Genomic DNA, 18,204 nt, shown 5'->3' with positions numbered 1-18,204 from the left:
CTCTCCCACTCCCCCTGCTTGTGTTCCCTCTCTCGCTGGCTGTCTCTATCTCTGTCAAATAAATAAATAAAATCTTAAAAAAAAAAAAAAAAAGAATGAAAGATATGGGCCGGCTGGGGAGCAGGGCTAGGTGAGGAGAGCACAGAGACTGCATCTGTCCAGAGCTGATGAACCATCTAGTAAGACATTGCGAAGCTGGAATACGAAGAGGCAAAAGGTGGGGCAGGAGACAGCAATCAGCAGGGCAGCCAACTGGAAGGATGAGGAGATGTGAAAGAGTGAAGGGACTTGGGGCAGAGACAGCAACAAGGACGTGGTCAAGGTGAAGGGTGGGGAGGGTGGACTTGTGGAGGCTGTGGGCTTGGGGCAGAGCCTGGTCACGCACCAGGAGCGGGTACCCTCTCATGCTGCACGCCCTCCTGAGTGTGCCGATAGCGGCAGTGGCCCTCGGCTGAGACTCAGGCAGCCACCCTGCCGTCCGCCTGGCAGCAGCTTCCGTGTTCTCTGAGCCACAGGCAGCATTTTCACCTTCCTGCTCAGTGTCTCTGGGCCCCTGCTTCCAATTCTGTGCACACCTCACTCCACCTGCAAAACCTCAAGAACAGGATTGAGAACAAGATTGAGAGTATTGGTCTCAAGTGGACGTCAGTGGGGCTGTGACTGGAGGTACTGGGACAAGAGCAAGAGGCTGGATCTTAGGGGTCTGGGATCTGTACCCAAGACCTGGAGAATACCACCCCCACTCTGGCTCTGAACCAGGGACCAGAGCCCTTTCCCAGGCCTTAAAATAGAGTGATCTCTCCAATTCAAAAAGCAGGACATCTGCAACCCTCCCCCCAGTTCCAAAATTGGTATATCCCTCCTATCCAGCCCCCGTTATGTAGGGGACCAGACTCTACCCCAGCCCTGAACTTGGGGCATGGAGACCAGAGCATCCAAGGTCAACCTCAAACTCTGGACCCAGAGATATTCCCTCACCCCCAATCTGGGTCCCTCCCATCTGCCATGCTCAGCCCCAAAGCTGTGAGCTGGGACCAAGGCATTCTCTGAACCCTGGACTAAGGCTTTTCCACACCCCAGCCCAGCTTTGAACCCAGGTCAGGGCATTGCCAAATCTTGAACCCAGGATGCAAGTATTCCCAGCCCCCATCAGAACAGAGGATTCAGGCATCCTGACCCTGTTGAATCCTCAGTTCCAGGTGACCCCCACATTCACCAGTCCCACTTGCCTCTCTCCATCTCTGCTTAGGGATTCTGCCCCTCCCCCCCAAAGTTCCACATTGTTGAGGACCAAGGGGTAGGGTGGGGTGGTATGGGGGTAGTTCTGACCCAGAATGGGACATCTGTGTCAGTGTGACTACAACAATAAAGGCTGTTGCATTACTCAAGCCAAGAAAGGAAGGAAAGGAAAGAAGGGAGGAAGGGGGGGGAGGGAGGAAAGAAGGGAGGGAGGGGGGAAGGGAAGAGGGGGCAAAGGGGGAGAGGAAAAAAAGAAAGAAAGAAAAAAGAAAAGAAAGAAAGAAAGAAAGAAAGAAAGAAAGAAAGAAAGAAAGAAAGAAAGAAAGGAGGAAGAGAGAGAGGAAGAAAGAGAGAAAGAGAAAAGGAAGAGGAAAAAAAGAGTAACAACTTTACCTCCACCAGGAAGACGCCCCATCGGCCTGTCACTGTGGTTGAAGCTCACGTCAGAGCACAGCCAGCCAGAACAAGGGTAGTGCGGGCTGCTGCACCGTGCCGGCGTAGGGTCCTGAGAGGCAGCAGTCTGATCGGAGTCAGGGCGCAGGAGCTTTGTCTTCATTGCATTAGCATAACCAGAGCATCATTTTTATATAGATTTTATGGTTATTTGGGGATGGCCATAGGGATTGATGGTGGAAATTCGGAGTGGGTGAAGGATGGTGTTAGCAGTGCAGCCCCAGGGCCGCCCTGGCAGGTGGAAGCTGGTGAGCCGTATTAGTCTACAAAGAGGACGTATGGCACCCAAGATGAGGAGAAACCCCGATCCAACATGAAACCCTGGGGGCCCAAGGGCCACGTTGGGGCGATACACCAGAATAGTTCTAGCAGCCAAGAAGCATGACACATGATATAGGACCAAAAGGCATGAGTGGAGAATGGGCCTTCTGTGTGGGAGATAAGGTAGGGGAAGGTGGGGCACCTGAAGGGAAAAATTTCATGAAGGCACAGAGAGACCCCAAAGAGGAATGTGCCTCACGTGACAGTTTTAGCCCCAGTGGCAAGGAAGCAGGCTTCATAACTCCAAGAGTCCTGGTTTCACTGAATAATCAGTGGAGGACTGTTTGGTGGGTATGGTAGCAGGCTCTCTATCGTTTTCTTACATATGGAGTTGCCTGGGAAACAAAAAAGATCAGAAGGATAACAAATGCAATTCTTTTTTATGTTGTTTTCAGACACTCTTAGGCTCTTAGTATTCTACCAGGAGCAGACTATAAACCCTTTGAGGGGTACAGCCACTTCTAGGTGATAAGACTTTTCATGTGTAAAGCATTTCAGTTAACATAAAATTTGTATACACTATTTCATATATCCTTACCACAACCCAGCAAGGTAGGTTTGTTTTTGTTTTTGTTTTTTTTGTCAGAAAGAGCACAAGCAGGAGAGCAGCAGGCAGAGGGAGAAGCAGGCTTCCTGCTGAGCAAGGAGCCTGATGCGGGACTCGATCCCAGGACCCTGGGATCATGACCTGAGCTAAAGGCAGATGCTTAATCGACTGAGCCACCCAGGTGGCCCATTATTCTTATACCCATTTTGCAGATAGTGATATAAAAATTCAAGCAACAAGTTTGTTTTGCCAGAGCCCTATATTCTGCAGATGAGGTGTCTGAAGCCAAGGTGGAGTTCATTGGTTTGCTGCTCACCACGGACAAAGAGCAGATGCTTACAAAGCCAGGACCCACACCCAGGACTCACAGAAACCCACCTCCTCCAAATTCTCCATCCTTATATCACACTTCCCTCCCAGCCCACCATCGTACTAAAATTAGAGCTCAGCAACCACAAAGTGGTCCATGAGGAATGGCAAACAAATGTTACTGGCTCTGCCTTTCTACTCCTGAGTCTCCTGGGCAGTTTGTTCTAACATCCGCTGTGGGTTTTGTTTTGTTTTGTTTTGTTTTTTTTTGCAGCATGCAAAAGGAAAGAACAAGAACATGGGAAGGATAGAGGCAACACACCCAAAAAGCCCAGGTTGGTCTTCACAGATGTCCAGCGTCGAACTCTACATGCAATATTCAAGGAAAATAAGCGCCCATCCAAAGAATTGCAAATCACTATTTCCCAGCAGCTGGGGTTGGAGCTGAGCACCGTCAGCAATTTCTTCATGAACGCGCGAAGGAGGAGTCTGGACAAGTGGCAGGACGAGGGCAGCTCCAATTCAGGCAACTCCTCTTCTTCATCAAGCACTTGTACCAAAGCATGAAGGAATAACCACGAACTAAACCTCGGTGGAAAAGCTTTAAATAAAAAAAATTTTTAAAAGACCAGGACCTCAAGATAGCAGGTTTATACTTAGAAATATTTGAAGAAAAAAAAAGTGTTATTTATAGTCCAAAGAAACCAAAGACTTAGCTCACCTGCATTCTGACTTTGTTCGGAGACACACACTTCAGCGGGGCAACGACTTGGCAAGAAAATTATGAGCAGAAAAGCACCACTGGATCTCACACCTTCAATCCATGATCATTCTCGCTGTGCTTGGCTGTTTCGTGGTTTGGAGCATAGTGATTTTGAGCCATTGAGTGGACATCTCTTAAGATCAGACTTTCTTATCTGTTCCACCATGCCGCGAAGGTGTATGGTGTCTCAGTACTGTGTGTGGGTACGTGAGTGCATACACACACACACACACACACACACACACACACACAACACATGCACACACCACCAGTGGTTAGGGACTTAGGCAGGGCTGGTCTTCAGGAAGGGTTGTGCTGTAGGGGTGCAACCAACATAGTGTGGGGTTGTCTGAGTTCATTGGATAGGAGTGTGATTTCGCTTGTCTAGCCTAGCGTTTGAACCTGCCAGGCCCGCAACCTAAATGCAGATTCAAACCCAGCAAAGAAAATTTGAATGACACCTAAACCAGTGCATTCTCTTTGTTTGTTAAGGAATGTTCAGATATTTTTTAAGAAATGAAACAAGAGTCCATCCATTTAAAGAAAAAAATCACCTAGGTACCAAAGAACACACTTAATATTATAGTGCAGGTATTTTATTGCAATGATTTTAAAAACCAAAGCTATTTTTACACAAGATACTATGTAAAGTTATACATATGAACTGATCTAGCTGTAATACACATGCCACATAGAATCATGACTATTATTTATGACTCTTGACGCATTTGAAATATTAGTTTTCAGAACTGGCAAGAAAGAATGTAGCTTCAGGGAAGCAATTAATATCATGACAGAGAGGTCAGTGTAGTGGACGTGTACATCCAGATGGCACACTCCCTTTCGGGATCCATAAATGATACTTAAGTAGACATATAGACATGATGCCATAATCTGTTCATAGCTGAGAAAACCTGGGGATTCTTCCAAAGCAGGACCCCCTTTGTAAATTAGAAAACTAAGTTTAACAGAGCAAGTAATTAAATTAGAAAATGTGTTCTAAGTAATGCTTTTTTAGTAAAAGACCACTGAATAAAGGATATCATGCTTAGGTTAATTTGACTTAAAGTTGCTTTATGCACTTGACACCAAATACCTTTTTAAAATACTTCGCGAACACACAAAGTGAGCAGACCAGTATTATTATTAAAATGAACTATCCAGTATTTGTAGTCAAATTGTTTTTATTGCCAATCTCAGATATTGTATGACTTGGACATCCATAGACATAGCAGATACAACTGAAAAATGGTGAAACAGCATAGGAAACACCAGAGCTCTAGTGGAAGACAAAACTTTGGGTTCTATAGGCATGAAGCTATTTATTTCTCTAAGCATAGCCTCCAAAGTGTACTACATTCTTTCTTGCTATCGCATTAAGCTGGAAATTTTATGACATAGAGTCCACTCTGTAACAGGGACAGATAAAACCCTAGACCTGAGCTTCCAAATACAAAATTTTCAGCTTCTCTTTTTCCCAATCACTAAGCCACAGCTGGAGAAATCAAGGGGGAGGAAAAAAGCTAACACAGTTGTACTAGTAGTACCCCAGTGAATCACTTGCTTTCCGGAAAAATTCTGAATTCCATTGAATTGTAACTCATAGAAGTGGATACCTTTTATACTATTAGGTAAAGAATTGGGTGCTCTTGGTTAATTACCACACCTAATTAGAAATATAAAATGAAATGTTATCTCTACAATAAGTTGTTGATTGAGATTCATTAAAATGCTAAAGAAAAAAAAATTGAACCATCTTGACACAAAAGCCTAACTCCCTAAGGTCAAATCTGAGCATCTTGTCTAGGTCTAGAAGTGACAGACGCCTGGAGAGATGAAGGTAAACCAATAAGCCATCTGGGTCTCCTTCATTTCTGCTATAGAATGAGAAAAGCAAACCAACCCATGCTTCTCCTTTAATGAAATAGCGCATTTGCCTTGACACATTTTGTCTTAGTATTTTTTTTTTTAAATCTCAGAGCAAATTCCAGCTTAAAATTTTTCCTTCCAAACATGGCACAATTACAATTCAACTTTTAAAAGAGACCATTTCAGTGGCCACCTGTAGAGATTTGCTTAACATATAATCTTATCAATGACATAAACCAAAAGGAAAAAACTGATTAACTTTTTCTCTCTCTCTGGAATGGAGGGGGCCAGGAGTACAGCTATATATTTATAATTTGGGAGGGAGGAAAGCCTTATTTATTTAAAACATGAGAATTTTAAACGCAGGGAAACTCAAGCTGTGTCTACACACAATCTTACCGAATTCAGCACCCCAGGAAGAACAAAAGTTGAATTTGAACACCATGTTTTTTGCTTTGCTTTTGCTGTATTACCCCTTCAGATTAATCCAATTGCATTTTATATTCTTGACCAATTATTTTGGTACTGTGTAGACACAGTCTCAAAGAATATTACTACATTTCTAATATTCCCATCATAATGGTTTTTTGAAAAATCATCCAGTGATCCTATATGCTAACACCAAAGATAATTTTCATACCAGCATTGAATTTGCACCCATTACACAATTTCAGGGCGTAGAGATATATTTTCTCATAAACAGATGCACAAATCAGAGCCTGAAAAGCAATTTTTTTATGCGACTCTTCAAGCATCCTCACAACCTTTGCTTTTTAGAAATCATAATGGACAAACTCAGCTTCTCACTATCAATATACTCGTCACGTCATATCTGACTGATTATTGCTTCTAACTTGGCATGTAGCATTAATTTATGGCTCAGGTTTCTTAACCTACCACATTGAGTGGAGCAGATCACATGCCATTTGGTCACCCATTATTTCTCAATCCTTTTGCAAAATTCACCCAAAAAGGTATCTCACTCTTTCATTTGTATGTTTGTTTATTCCAACACTGCACTTCACATAACATGTTTTGGGGTTTTTTTGGTAGAATGGAAGTTAGACTGTTTTTGACCATAAATCATTCAGGTCCTCTCATGACTAGAAGCTTCCCTGAGAGGGGGCAAAGAGAGCAAGTGGGAGATGTGAAGTCTGGACACTCTAAAAGCCCAGATTTCAGTAATTGTTCAGGTAAATGAATTCTGGATGTCAGGAACTAAGTATTCAGTCCCAGGATAGATCCCCAAACCCAAAGAGAATGTGGAGAAATTCAGACATTACAACTGAACATGTGACTCACTCTGCCCCCCAAAAAAGCATAATTACTTTTCCAGGACAAAAAAGTAAAAGTACTACGCTACTTTTGGACTCATGCCACTCCCATTGCTACCCCAGGTGAATGATCCGTCTTTGCAGGTTAAATGCAAACTTTGCTATACCAAAGAGTCCTAGGACATTTTCACATGAGCTATAAAGGCATTTTCCCTAAGAAAGGTCCTCCCTTCTTTGTACATAAAGGATGAAAACTATGCATTTAGCAAACAAAGAGAAAGCACTTCTTCCTTTCCTATCTAGTTGTTTAGGGTGCATTCAAACACCAGAGGCCATTTTGAGATGCGATTGGCCTTCTGGATTATTCTTGTGGTGTGGTTAGCTTTACAGTACATTGGTAACTATTTCCTAAATAGTAAGGACAAAGAAGCAGAAGGTAAGAAATAGCTACTTCCATGTGTAAAAAAAAAAAGTAAAAAAAAAAAAAAAAGTAAAAAAAGAAAAAAAAGAAAAAAAAGTGTAAAAATCTACTATTTATAGTGTGAACCAAAGACGCTACCTCACTCGATTTCCATTGGTGATTTTAATCACATTGATGATACCAAAGAGTACCAAAGATATTTTCATGCACGGCCTTGGTCTGCAGAGGGAGCTCCACCCTTTCCCCTCCCCCACCTCCCCTCCCCTCCTCACTCTTCACTCAGTGTGTAAACTTGTCTTCATTCTTAATAATAATGATACAAAATGATAACAACAACATTAGGAAATACTACTCTTACTACTGCTAGCTCTACTTGTAAATCTCTAGGCAAACATGTTGCAAACTTTGTAAACTCCTAGGACGAGTGCCTTGCTTGAACCAAAGTGTTAAACCGCTGTTGACCTCTCACCTTATACTCTTTGAATACCTCAGCCTCTTAGAAAGGCCACTAATGAAAAAAAAAAAAAAAAAGGAATAATTATTCACCGTGGTGCTTTTTCCGTGCAACCATGCAATGAAACTTTCTTTGATACCAAAGGATGACTTTTCCTCCCAATTTCTTGCTGATAAACCAAAGCTCCTCCTCCTTGTTCCCTCTCGAGGTTCCCCCACTTCACCGAGTCCCTTCACCAGGCAGGCCGTGCATCACTTTTACCAATTCCTCCAAATACCTCATAGTAATAAAGTTTTAGGGTTATGTTGTATAGAGAGTCTATGCGATAAGGCAGAACTTACTAGTTTGATAATTGTTAAGGTTACTTTAAAAAAAAACTTTATAATTCTTATTTATTTTGTAGTTTGTATGTTTGGGATGTCCCCCGCCCCCCCCCCTTTGGTTTGGGGTTTATTTTCTTGGCAGAACTGCTCTGTTGCTCAAGGAAGACTTAATTTCCAGAGATGTTCCCCAGGTGGGTTAAGGGTTGTGTAAAAATGCAAGAATGGAATAAGAGATGATTCTCATTTCGATGGTTACTTATGAAGTTTTTGTGTTTCGTAGTAAATTTGTTTCCACAGGGTAAAATATATATATATATATATTATAATCTCTTTTTTGTGAAACTGGTTCCTATTTTTCTCTATAATGTGCTGTGATTTTTTTTAATTTAATTACATTTTGTATGGGCTTATTTAATCACTGCTTTAATTTATGACTGTGTAGTTTTTACAGTGTATATAGTAGAATCGAAATGGCCAAAGCTTTACGTTACAATCTTTTTGTTCTTGATGCTAAGATAAGCTGAATGCAAGAGCTTCTCTTAACTGCAGGGTGTATCTTCAGCTTTTTCTTAGCAGGCACTTCAACGTGTGTTGTGAACACTGCCAGGTTCCCCCCTCAAAAAATTTGTACATGCCAAAATGAGTGTTTCAAGGTAGTCCTTTTTGTATTTAGAAAGGAGAAAGGCATATTCGTGTTCTTCCTTTAATTTATTAATTTTTTTTTTTTTAGATTATTTTGCAGGTTAGACCTGAAATTCCAAAGAATTTAAGAGTTGTTTCATGTTTCAAAGCACCGGCATTTGTGAGATACTTTGCTATTTTTTTTTAAACCATTCACACGGGTATGAGAAGTAAAGAGTGTAAAAAAAAAAAAAAAAAGAAAAAAAACTCAAAGAGGCAAGCTAACTTGAATTTGGAAATCCTCTTTAAGTTTCACCAAGTTTCTGAACCGCTTCAAGGCAAGGGGCGGGGCAGAGGGGCAGTTCCTCTTGCAGAGCTGAGGCAAGTATGATGGCTTCCTGCCCCAACAGGAAGTCAAGGCTGAGAGGCAGCTGGCCCAGCTCCCGCCTGGCTGGCCAACCCATAGAAGAATCAACACCTGACTGCCCGGCCCCGTTATCAAGGAAAACGCTTCACAGTTACTTGTTCCTCTCCGCATCTGTTTCTTGTAATCTGCTACCTACAATTTCCCCCACCCCCCTACCCCCCATCCCCCCCACAAAATGGCAAGAGCTCTCCTCAAAGGTCAGAGCCCTGAGGGAATGTCCCCCAGCCCTATTAGAGTTTGTCCCTTATCATTCCTCGTCTTCCCACTACTTTTCTTGTCCACCCCGGAGATGGGCCCTGCCCCAGGCCCCGGTCTTCGAGGCTGTTCAGATACTTGGCCCGCTTCCGGTCAGCACACACACACAGTTCTCAGCCGACTAGAAGACCCTCAGAAGCGCCGGTGCCCACTGCTGTGTTTCACGTTGCTGAAATAAGTTGCTTCAACTCCGTGGCATAAATCCGTAGATGTAAATACTTTTCCTCTCAATACAAGAATTTCATCTTATTTTCTTTTGCAGGGGTCTTAGGGGTGGGGAAAGAAAGGGAGGGCTTAGACTTTGGGTCCAATGTTCCATTTTCTTAGAAACATTTTTATACTCGTTATGTATGTTAATAGGGCAATAAATCTGCTCTGAGTTGCAGGATCATTGGTAAGCATTGACTAATTATTTGTTTTTAATACAAATGCTGAGCAGTGAGTTACAGAAAGCCCAGGAAAATGGTTGAGGAAGTAGTCTTTTACCATCAGCAATGAAACGCTGAACAGAGTTGTATTCACAAGGTCATATTTTCTGTTTCTGTGTTAGTCTTGATTTTTTTTTTTTTTTTTTTGTGGTATGTTCTGCATTTATTACATAACCATTGTGGGCTCATTTTAGATTTGCCGTCTGAACCAAGTAACAAGTATTTTTTAACAAAATAAACTTTAAAACATTGTCTTCCACTTGCTTCGGTAGTTGTCTTCATATCTCCCTGTGTTTCTTGTCCCTTCAGAAGGCAGCCCATCTGTCACTCACTTAGACCTGTCCCTCTCCCCCTTCTATAATTTCAGTATACCTTTGACCTTAGCTATTGTTTGAGTGTGACTCAGTTTCCCTGTTCAAGTTAGCTTGATGGTTTATTATGTAAGGAGGGTGCCTAAGACAATCATCAGGTAAAAAAAAAAATTAAAAATTAAATTTTAAAAAGATCAGTAGAGTAGAAAATCTTCCAAGAGCAGAGGGAGTTCTTCCTTAACAATGAAAAAAAGAAAAAAAAAAAAAGTAAATACATAGTTAAATAATTAATTAATTTAAAAACCTAACCATGAGGGGCTTAGAAGATTTTTGATAAAAGACAAATGTTGCTGTCATTTTCTTTGTCAATTAGAAAGCAGTGGTAGTTTCTACGTTGCATCTACATTTCAGACTAAATGATTATTGTACCCAAGTATGGTTGTTTGCTAATATTTTGTCTCTCTCTCTCTGTCCAATGCTTCTTCTGTATTTTTGTGTGTAGCAACAAAAAGTGTAATGCATTAGGCATTATTCTGGTTTGTTTATGAGTATTTCCTGTACTGCATTAAGGTTTCTTTCATTTTTTTTTAAGCTTCGCTACTGTTCTCACTTTATGCCGTGCAATATCATCTGCTGTGTTTGCTAAGCAAAAAAGAAAAAAAGAAAAAAAAGCAAGTGATGATGCCATCATGCTTTTCAGTGTTAAAATGTTTCAGCATTTATGTAGTCACCAAAATGTAGTAAAATAAAATGTTGGATTTTCCAGCACTTTAAATTTAGACAATTCTTGCCTTCTTTTGTTTTTATTCTCTGCAATTCTCAGCAAGTAGCTCATGGATTTTCTTTGGAGGAAGGATAAAGCTGAGAGGGTGACATGTTTGAGAACTCAAGCCAGTGTCATGGTTTAAAGAAGGGTTCATTATAAGAGAGAAAAGAAAATGGTGTTCTCCAGTGGAACAGGCGGCTGTTTATTTATTTTTTTTTTTAGAGATTTTGTTTTTAAGTAGTCTCTACACCCAATGTGGGGGCCAAACTTACAACCCCGAGATCAAGAGTCACATGCTCCACTGACTAAGCCAGCCAACGCTCCAGAAGGCTGCTTTTAAATGGAAGTGGGACATTCTATTTGTAGATGTTAGCCACTTATATTAACCTGATTGACTTTCAGAAGAAATAAAAATTATTATTAGAGAGAATGGCCTTTAAAAGTCCTCACCAGTAAAATATTGTGTGTGTGTGTGTGTGTGTGTGTGTGTGTGTGTGTGTGTGTGTTTGGCTCAGGAGCTAGGGGAGGACTGAGAAATTAGGATCTTCTTTTCTTTAACAGAGTGCAGTGATTGATCAAGAGGCCTGGTTCAGGGAAAAGGAAAACTAGTTTTGGAATTCCTGCTGTGCTGATTACTAGATTTGTGACCTTGGGCACATTCTTAAACTTTAATGATTTAACTTTCCTAATTCTCAGTTTCCTCATCTGTAAAATGGGAATAAGAATCTATATTACAGAGTTGCTGTGAGGATTAGAAATTAGAAGTAAGTAAAGCTTAGTATAGTGTCCAGCATATGTCAAATCCTTAATAAATCTTAGTTATTTTTATTATTGGTAAATATCTTAAAATGCATATTTTTTTTCTGGTTACAAAAACCCAATTTCTAAGTTAGGTTTTCCATTTTTTCAATATAAGAGCAAGACTGTTTTCTTGGCATATTCTAACAATTACTTTGTATTCTCTAAAGGTAGGAGCTATGCAACAAAGATGTAGCATAAAATGTGAATAGGGCTTTGCCAAGTGGTCCAGTGGGTTGACCCTGAAGGGATACCCAGTTTAATGTCTAAGTACCAGGACACCAGAAAGGAAAAAACAACTACCTGTCTAGGAGAAGTTTTTGAATAGCAAGTGGGCTTTGACCCTGACAAAGAGGAAGAGACTCCTTAGAGGCATCCCTAATACTGCCTCCTGAAGACTTCAGCTATTAAGAGTCTTTGGCTGAGTGGAGGTAGTTTGGGTGGCTTTGGAAAGCTCCACAGGAAGAACCTAGAGGCACTAAGAGTACCAGCAGAAGACCTTGTAAATGAAGCCAAGGGGGAGGGAAGCCAGAAGGAAATGAAGCATTCCAGATGGGGTCAGCACTTCTCTTCTAGTTCATTAAAGTGCTGAAAATAGCATACAGACTGAGTGCAGGTGGCAACTAAATATCTATAAAATGTGATTGGTTTCAATTCCTTCCAAAATTTTATGTATTTCCATCCTACAAGGCAGGGTCCTCACTTTCAGAGACTCCATTCATGGAAACATGATACACTTAGTAGGTGTGTTCATGAGCATGAAGGAGGCGATGGGAGAGAATTCACCTTACTCTCCTTTCGGGTGTTTAAAACTTTACTCCAACCACAGTGGTAATGTGTTACCACTAGAAGTCTCCACAATGAGGTCATTGACTGCGCTTGACTTTTACTTAAGTTGCCATGGTCGGGACCACACAGTGTTTATTACATCAGTCAATTCCTTAGAAAACATTAAGCAGGAGTATCTTTGCCTTTGGCTTCTTCTTTAAGAATTTTCATTTTGAGGGGGAGATGGTTAGGTCTCAAAAGCCAACTCTCCAAAACAACAAGAATTTCAGTCATCAGATATGGCATCTTTTCTTAACTAGCAGTCTAAGAAAACAGTAGTTAAAAACTGACGCCCAGGGAATGACATCAGTAAATTGGCCAAATAAGATATTCCTTGCTCATACCCCCCCATCAACAAAAATTTGGTATCCATCCAAGGTCACAAATGCCTTCCTGGGAGCTATGGGTTCCAGCGCCATATGCCAAGGGACTCAGGAGAAGTCTTGCCAACCCATACAGGATACTAAGCATACAGACCTCAATTCCAGCTATGGATCCAGCAATGGACCAGGAATTGACTCCAGCACCTCTTGCCCATTGTCCAGGAGCCCCTGGAGAACACTATCTTAGAGAATTACCTCTGAACAAGAAATCTTCTGTGGAAGTCCAGGAGTCTGGACTTGGGAAAGCAAAAGGGAAGCTGTCAGCACTTGGCCTGTTATGCTGATGGATCAAGAGAAGGCATAGAGCCTAAGAATTCTGCCACATGAGGAAACAAGAAGCATGGAGCAGGTGTATCCATAGAAGGTCTGAGAAAACCCTAGCAGGGCTTAGGGAAGATTTTTCCCTTCCACAGTTATTCAATAAAGACTGGAGGGGGTACTGCAACTTCAGATCTGAAGACAGCAATATAAGACTTAAAGGGAGAAGAAAATTCAAGGAAACATGACATCATCAAAGGATCACAATAATCCTCCAGTAACCTACCCCAAATTAGGAAGCTATAAGAAAACATAGAAAGACAATTCAAGGTAATCAGGAAAATAATACATGAACAAAATGAGAAGTTTAACAAAGAAATGGAAACCCTAAAAAAAGAACCACAGAGAAATTCTGAAGCTGAATATAATGAATGAAATGAAAAATGCAATAGAGACCATCAACAGCAGAATGGATCAGACAGAAGAAAAAAATCTACGTGTTAGAAGACAGGAACTTTTGAAATTATCCAGTGAAAACAAAGGAAAAAGCATGAAAAAGAGTGAGGAGAGCTTATGTGATCTGAAGGATACAATCAAAAGAAACAATCTGGAAATTATTGGAGTTCCAGAAGGAGAAGAGGAGAAGAAGGGGGCAGAAAGCTTATTTAAAGAAAAAATGGCTGAGAATTTCCCAAATCTGAGAAGAGATTTAGACATCCAAATTCATGAAGCTTATAGATCCCTAAACAACCTCAGCTTAAAGAGATCTCCAAGACACAATAAAATAAAAACTACCAAAAATCAAAGACAAAGAGAGAAACTTAAAAGCAGTAAGAGGAAAGAAGTAACATACAAGAGAAACCCCATAAGGCTATCAGCAGATTTCTCAACAGAGACCTTACAGGTCAGTTTAGAGTGAGATGTTGTATTCAAAGTGCTGAAAGAAGAAAATCTGCCAACAAAGAATACTCTGTCCAGCAAAGTTGTCCTTCAGAAATGAGAGAGAAAAACTTTCCCATACAAACAAAAGCTGAGGGAGATTATCACTAGACCTGCCTTACAAGAAATGCTGGAAAGAGTTCTTCAAGCTGAAATAAAAGGGCATTAATTAGTAGCATGAAAACATATGAAAATATATAACACACTGGTGAAGGTAAGTATATATTCAAATTCAGAATGTGTTAATACTGCCATACAGTGATGTGTTAATCACTTAACTCTAGTATAAAGGTTAAAGGGGAAATGTATTAAAAATAAATATAGCTACAATAATTTATTAATGAATACACAATATAAAAAGAAGTAAATTGTGACATCAAAAACACAAATACACAGTAGGTAGGAGCCAGGTCCCACTTTTAGCTTTGTTGTCTCTATGACTCTCAGTAAGTCTCTTAACCCAGTGCTTCTCAGACTTTTTACACAGATGACCTAGAGTTCTTGTTAAAATGCATATTTAGATTCAGTAAGTCTAAGGTGAGACCTGAGATTCCAGGCAATGCTGTGATACTGGTCCACAGAACATACAGCAAGGATTTAACTTCTCTGAGCCTCAGTTTCCTCTTTTGTAAAATCAGGGATTAAGATTCAGAGGCTCTTCCCACCAGAACACATTCCGGTAAACCCACAGACAGGGCTGGATCTTTAGAGGCACTGAGCACTGAAAAGATTATGATGTACCTCCTTTCACCTGCCTCCTCTCCACAATACCCCTGATGTAGGATTCAAACTCAAGACAATATTAAATCTAAAGTACATGGAAGGAAGTTAGACAAATTCTCTATTGTTCCCATGATAACCACTTTAATGCTTTTCTTAATAGATCAAACATCATAGTCTTTCCAAAATTTGTTCTCACATTTTGGGTGCCCCTGCACTGCTGGTACCTTAACTTGTGTCCTTGGTCCACCTAGTAATAACCCAGCTAAGCCCAGTCAACCAACTGGCTCAGAAGATGTCCTGCCATATGCCTAGAACATTCGAGGCACCCAAAAAACTTGGTTACCAGTACATTATCATCCTCTGGGAAGAGCTAAGACCAACCCGGGAGCCATCCAATCATAAGAAAGGTTTTTGTTTCCTTAACTGCAGTTCTACCTTCTATGCCAGGTGCCTTCTATACAAACATTTAATTGCCTCCTCAGTCTATGCCTGACTCAAGGATTGCCCCATCTGTTCTCAGTTCCATAGCATCTAGGGCTGCCATATGCAGCTATGCCAACCAGAAGGAGGTGGCTGGGGAGGCTATTTCTTTATATAAAGTCTCCTTCCATCAGACCAAGGCATCAGCTACCTACTGTTTTGTTAGAGTGCCTCCTTATATAAATGTTCACTATAAAGGGAAAAGAAAGATAATTTAGTCTTTCCTCTAGCACAGTGATTCTCAATGAGGGGTGCTTTTAGTCCCCATGTAATACTAACAAACCAAATTCAGCAACACACAAAAAAGGATGATACACAATGATTGAGGGGAATCTATCCTAAGAATGCAAGGTTGGTTAACATCTGAGTATCAATTAATGTAACACCATGTTAATATAATAAGGAACAAAATCCACATGATCATCTTAATAGATGCAGAAAAAAAATTTCTCAAAATTCAATCCCTTTTCATAATAAGAACTCTCAACAAACTGGAAATAGAAAGGAACCTCCTCAACCACATAAAGCATGTCTATGAAAAACTCACTGCTGGGACACCTGGGTGGTTCAGTTGGTTAAGCGTCTGCCTTTGGCTCAGGTCATGATCCCTGAGTCCAGGTTCAAGTTCTGCATTGGGCTTCTTGCTCAGAGGGGAGCTTGCTTCTCCCTCTGCCTGCCACTCCCCCTGCTTGTGCTCTGCTTCTCTCTCTTTCTGACAAATAAATAAATACATAAAATCTTAGAAAGAAAGAAAGAAAGAAAGAAAGAAAGAAAGAAAGAAAGAAAGAAAGAAAGACTCACTGCTGAGGCACCTGGGTGGCTCAGTCAGTCAAATGTCTGATTCAGCTCAGGTCTTGATCTCAGGGTTGCAAGTTCAAGCCCCGCATTGGACTCCACAGCCAGTATTTACTTAAAAAAATAAATTTAAAAAATTCAAAAAAAAAAGAAAAAAGAAAAAGAAGAACTCACTACTAACATCATACTTAATAGGAAAAGACTGACTGTTTTCCTCTTTAGATCAGGGATAAGACAAGGATGTCCAATATCACCACTTCTATTAAAAAATGTACTGAAGGTTCTAGTCTGGGCAATTAGGCAAGAAAAAGAAGTGAAAAGGTATCCAGACTGAAAAGGAAAAAGTAAAACTATATTCACAAATTACATGACCTTGTATATAGAAAATACTAAGGGACCTATAAAAAATTATTAGAACTGATAAACAAATTCAGCAAGGTTGCAGGATACAAGATCATTATACAAAAATCAGGGCACCTGGGTGGCACCCTGCTCAGTGAGAGTCTGCTTCTCCCTCTCCCTCTGCTCCTCCCTCCTGGGCTGGTCCTCTCTCTCTCGCTTTCTCTTTCACTCTCTCTCAAATGAATAAATAAAATCTTTTTTTAAAAAGATCAATACAAAAATCAATTGTATTTCTACACACTAGAATGAATAACCTGAAAATGAAATTAAGGAAAAAAATTCCATTTACATTAGCATCAAAAAGAATAAAATACTTAACAACAAATTTAACAAAAGAAGTGCCAGAGTTGTACACTGAAAACTGCACTTCATTGTGGAAAAGAGATTTAAAACAATCTAAACGAATCAAAGTAAGATCTACAAATGGAAGATAAGCACATGAAAAGATGCTCAACATCGTTGGTCATTAAGGAGATGAGAATCAAAACCCCAAGGAAACGTTCCTTTCCACCCACTAGGATGGCTACGATAAAGACAATAACACATATTGGGGAGGACGTAGAGAAATTGGAACCCTCGCATGTCACGAGTGGGAATGTAAACAGGTGCAGCCACTTTAGAAAGCAATTTGGCAGTTCCTCAAAAAGTTAGTCATAGAGTTACCATTTGATGCAACAATTCTGCTCGTAGGTACAAAAGAACCGAAAACATGTTCCCACTAAAACCTATACACAAATGTTCATAGCAGCATTAGTCATAATGACCAAAAATGGAAACAAGCTCAGTGTTCATTGGGTAAACGAAATGAGGTATGTCTATAGAATGGACTGTTATTCAACTATAAAGAAGAATGAGGAACTGACACCTGCTACACCATGGAGGAACCTCAAAAACACACGCTAAGGGAAAGCAGACAGACACAAAAGACCACATATTGTATGGTTCTGTAGGGGCAGGATATGTATCCCTTCTCCTCTTCTAAGTTCTTTGGCTGGTCTAATGATTAAATTGACATAAAACAGATTAACAGGAGAAAAATTTAATTTCGTCTGTAAGGGAGCCCCAAAGGGAGGGGACTCAAGGGCCGGTGGGGTAGTGGAGGCTTGTATGCCAGCTGCAGCAAACAAATGGGATATGGAGCTGGGGCTCCCAGAGGGAGGAGGCTCATTCACAGAGCAGGTGTTCGGCAATCAGATGTTTACCCTGCCATGCGGATAGGTCTTTCAGGTAGAAAGTTAGCTGTGGTAACAGCTCCCTTTCTGGGCCAGGCCCCCTATCTAAATTCCCTTAGGTAGTTAAGAGAGAGGTAAAAGTTTTTCTTGAGTCTGCATCGTCTTGAGTGACTTCGGCTCAAAATAACCCACATGCCAAAGTGACACATTTTTGGGTGTCTGGTCCCCTTCAGTTCCATCTATATGAAACGTCCGGAATAGGCAAGTCCATAGAAAAAAGAAAGTAGATACTAGTGTTGCCAGGGGCTGAGGGAAAGGCAAACGGGGAGCAACTGCTAAGAGATATGACATTCCTTTAGGGAGTGATGGAATGTTCTAGGATTAGATAGTGGTGATGTTTGCACAATCTTATGAATAAACTAAAAACCATAGTATTGTACACTTTAAAAGCATGAATTTTATGGCAGGTGAATTAAATCTCAATAATGTTGTTATTTAAAAACCGATGGTACATGTCAAAGAGCACAGGAGCTGACTTAAAAAAGCTCCCAGAGGCCTAAGCTTGGACCATATAAACAACAAAATAAAAGATGAGAGCTTTGGATTCTAACCCATAGAATAAAATAAATATCCATGAGTACATAC

The 18,204-nt window shown here is 40.6% G+C and overlaps 1 protein-coding gene across 1 annotated transcript in view; it reads left to right on the top strand.

Moving 5' to 3' along the window:
* ONECUT1 (one cut homeobox 1) overlaps positions 1-10,799 on the top strand; it is a 46,326-nt gene extending 35,527 nt beyond the window's left edge. The window contains exon 2 of the mRNA XM_045812155.2: positions 3,144-10,799. Coding sequence (XP_045668111.1) covers positions 3,144-3,436 — 293 coding nt within the window. The 3' untranslated portion in view covers positions 3,437-10,799. The remainder of the gene's footprint in view (positions 1-3,143) is intronic.
* Positions 10,800-18,204: the final 7,405 nt, after the last annotated feature.

The sequence above is a fragment of the Ursus americanus genome, chromosome 36, assembly GCF_024610735.1.
Source record: "Ursus americanus isolate L20-20 chromosome 36, mUrsAme1.1.p, whole genome shotgun sequence".
Lineage (NCBI taxonomy): Eukaryota > Metazoa > Chordata > Mammalia > Carnivora > Ursidae > Ursus > Ursus americanus.
Note: the sequence above shows the minus strand (reverse complement) of the source record. Positions and strands in the feature narration are given on the sequence as shown.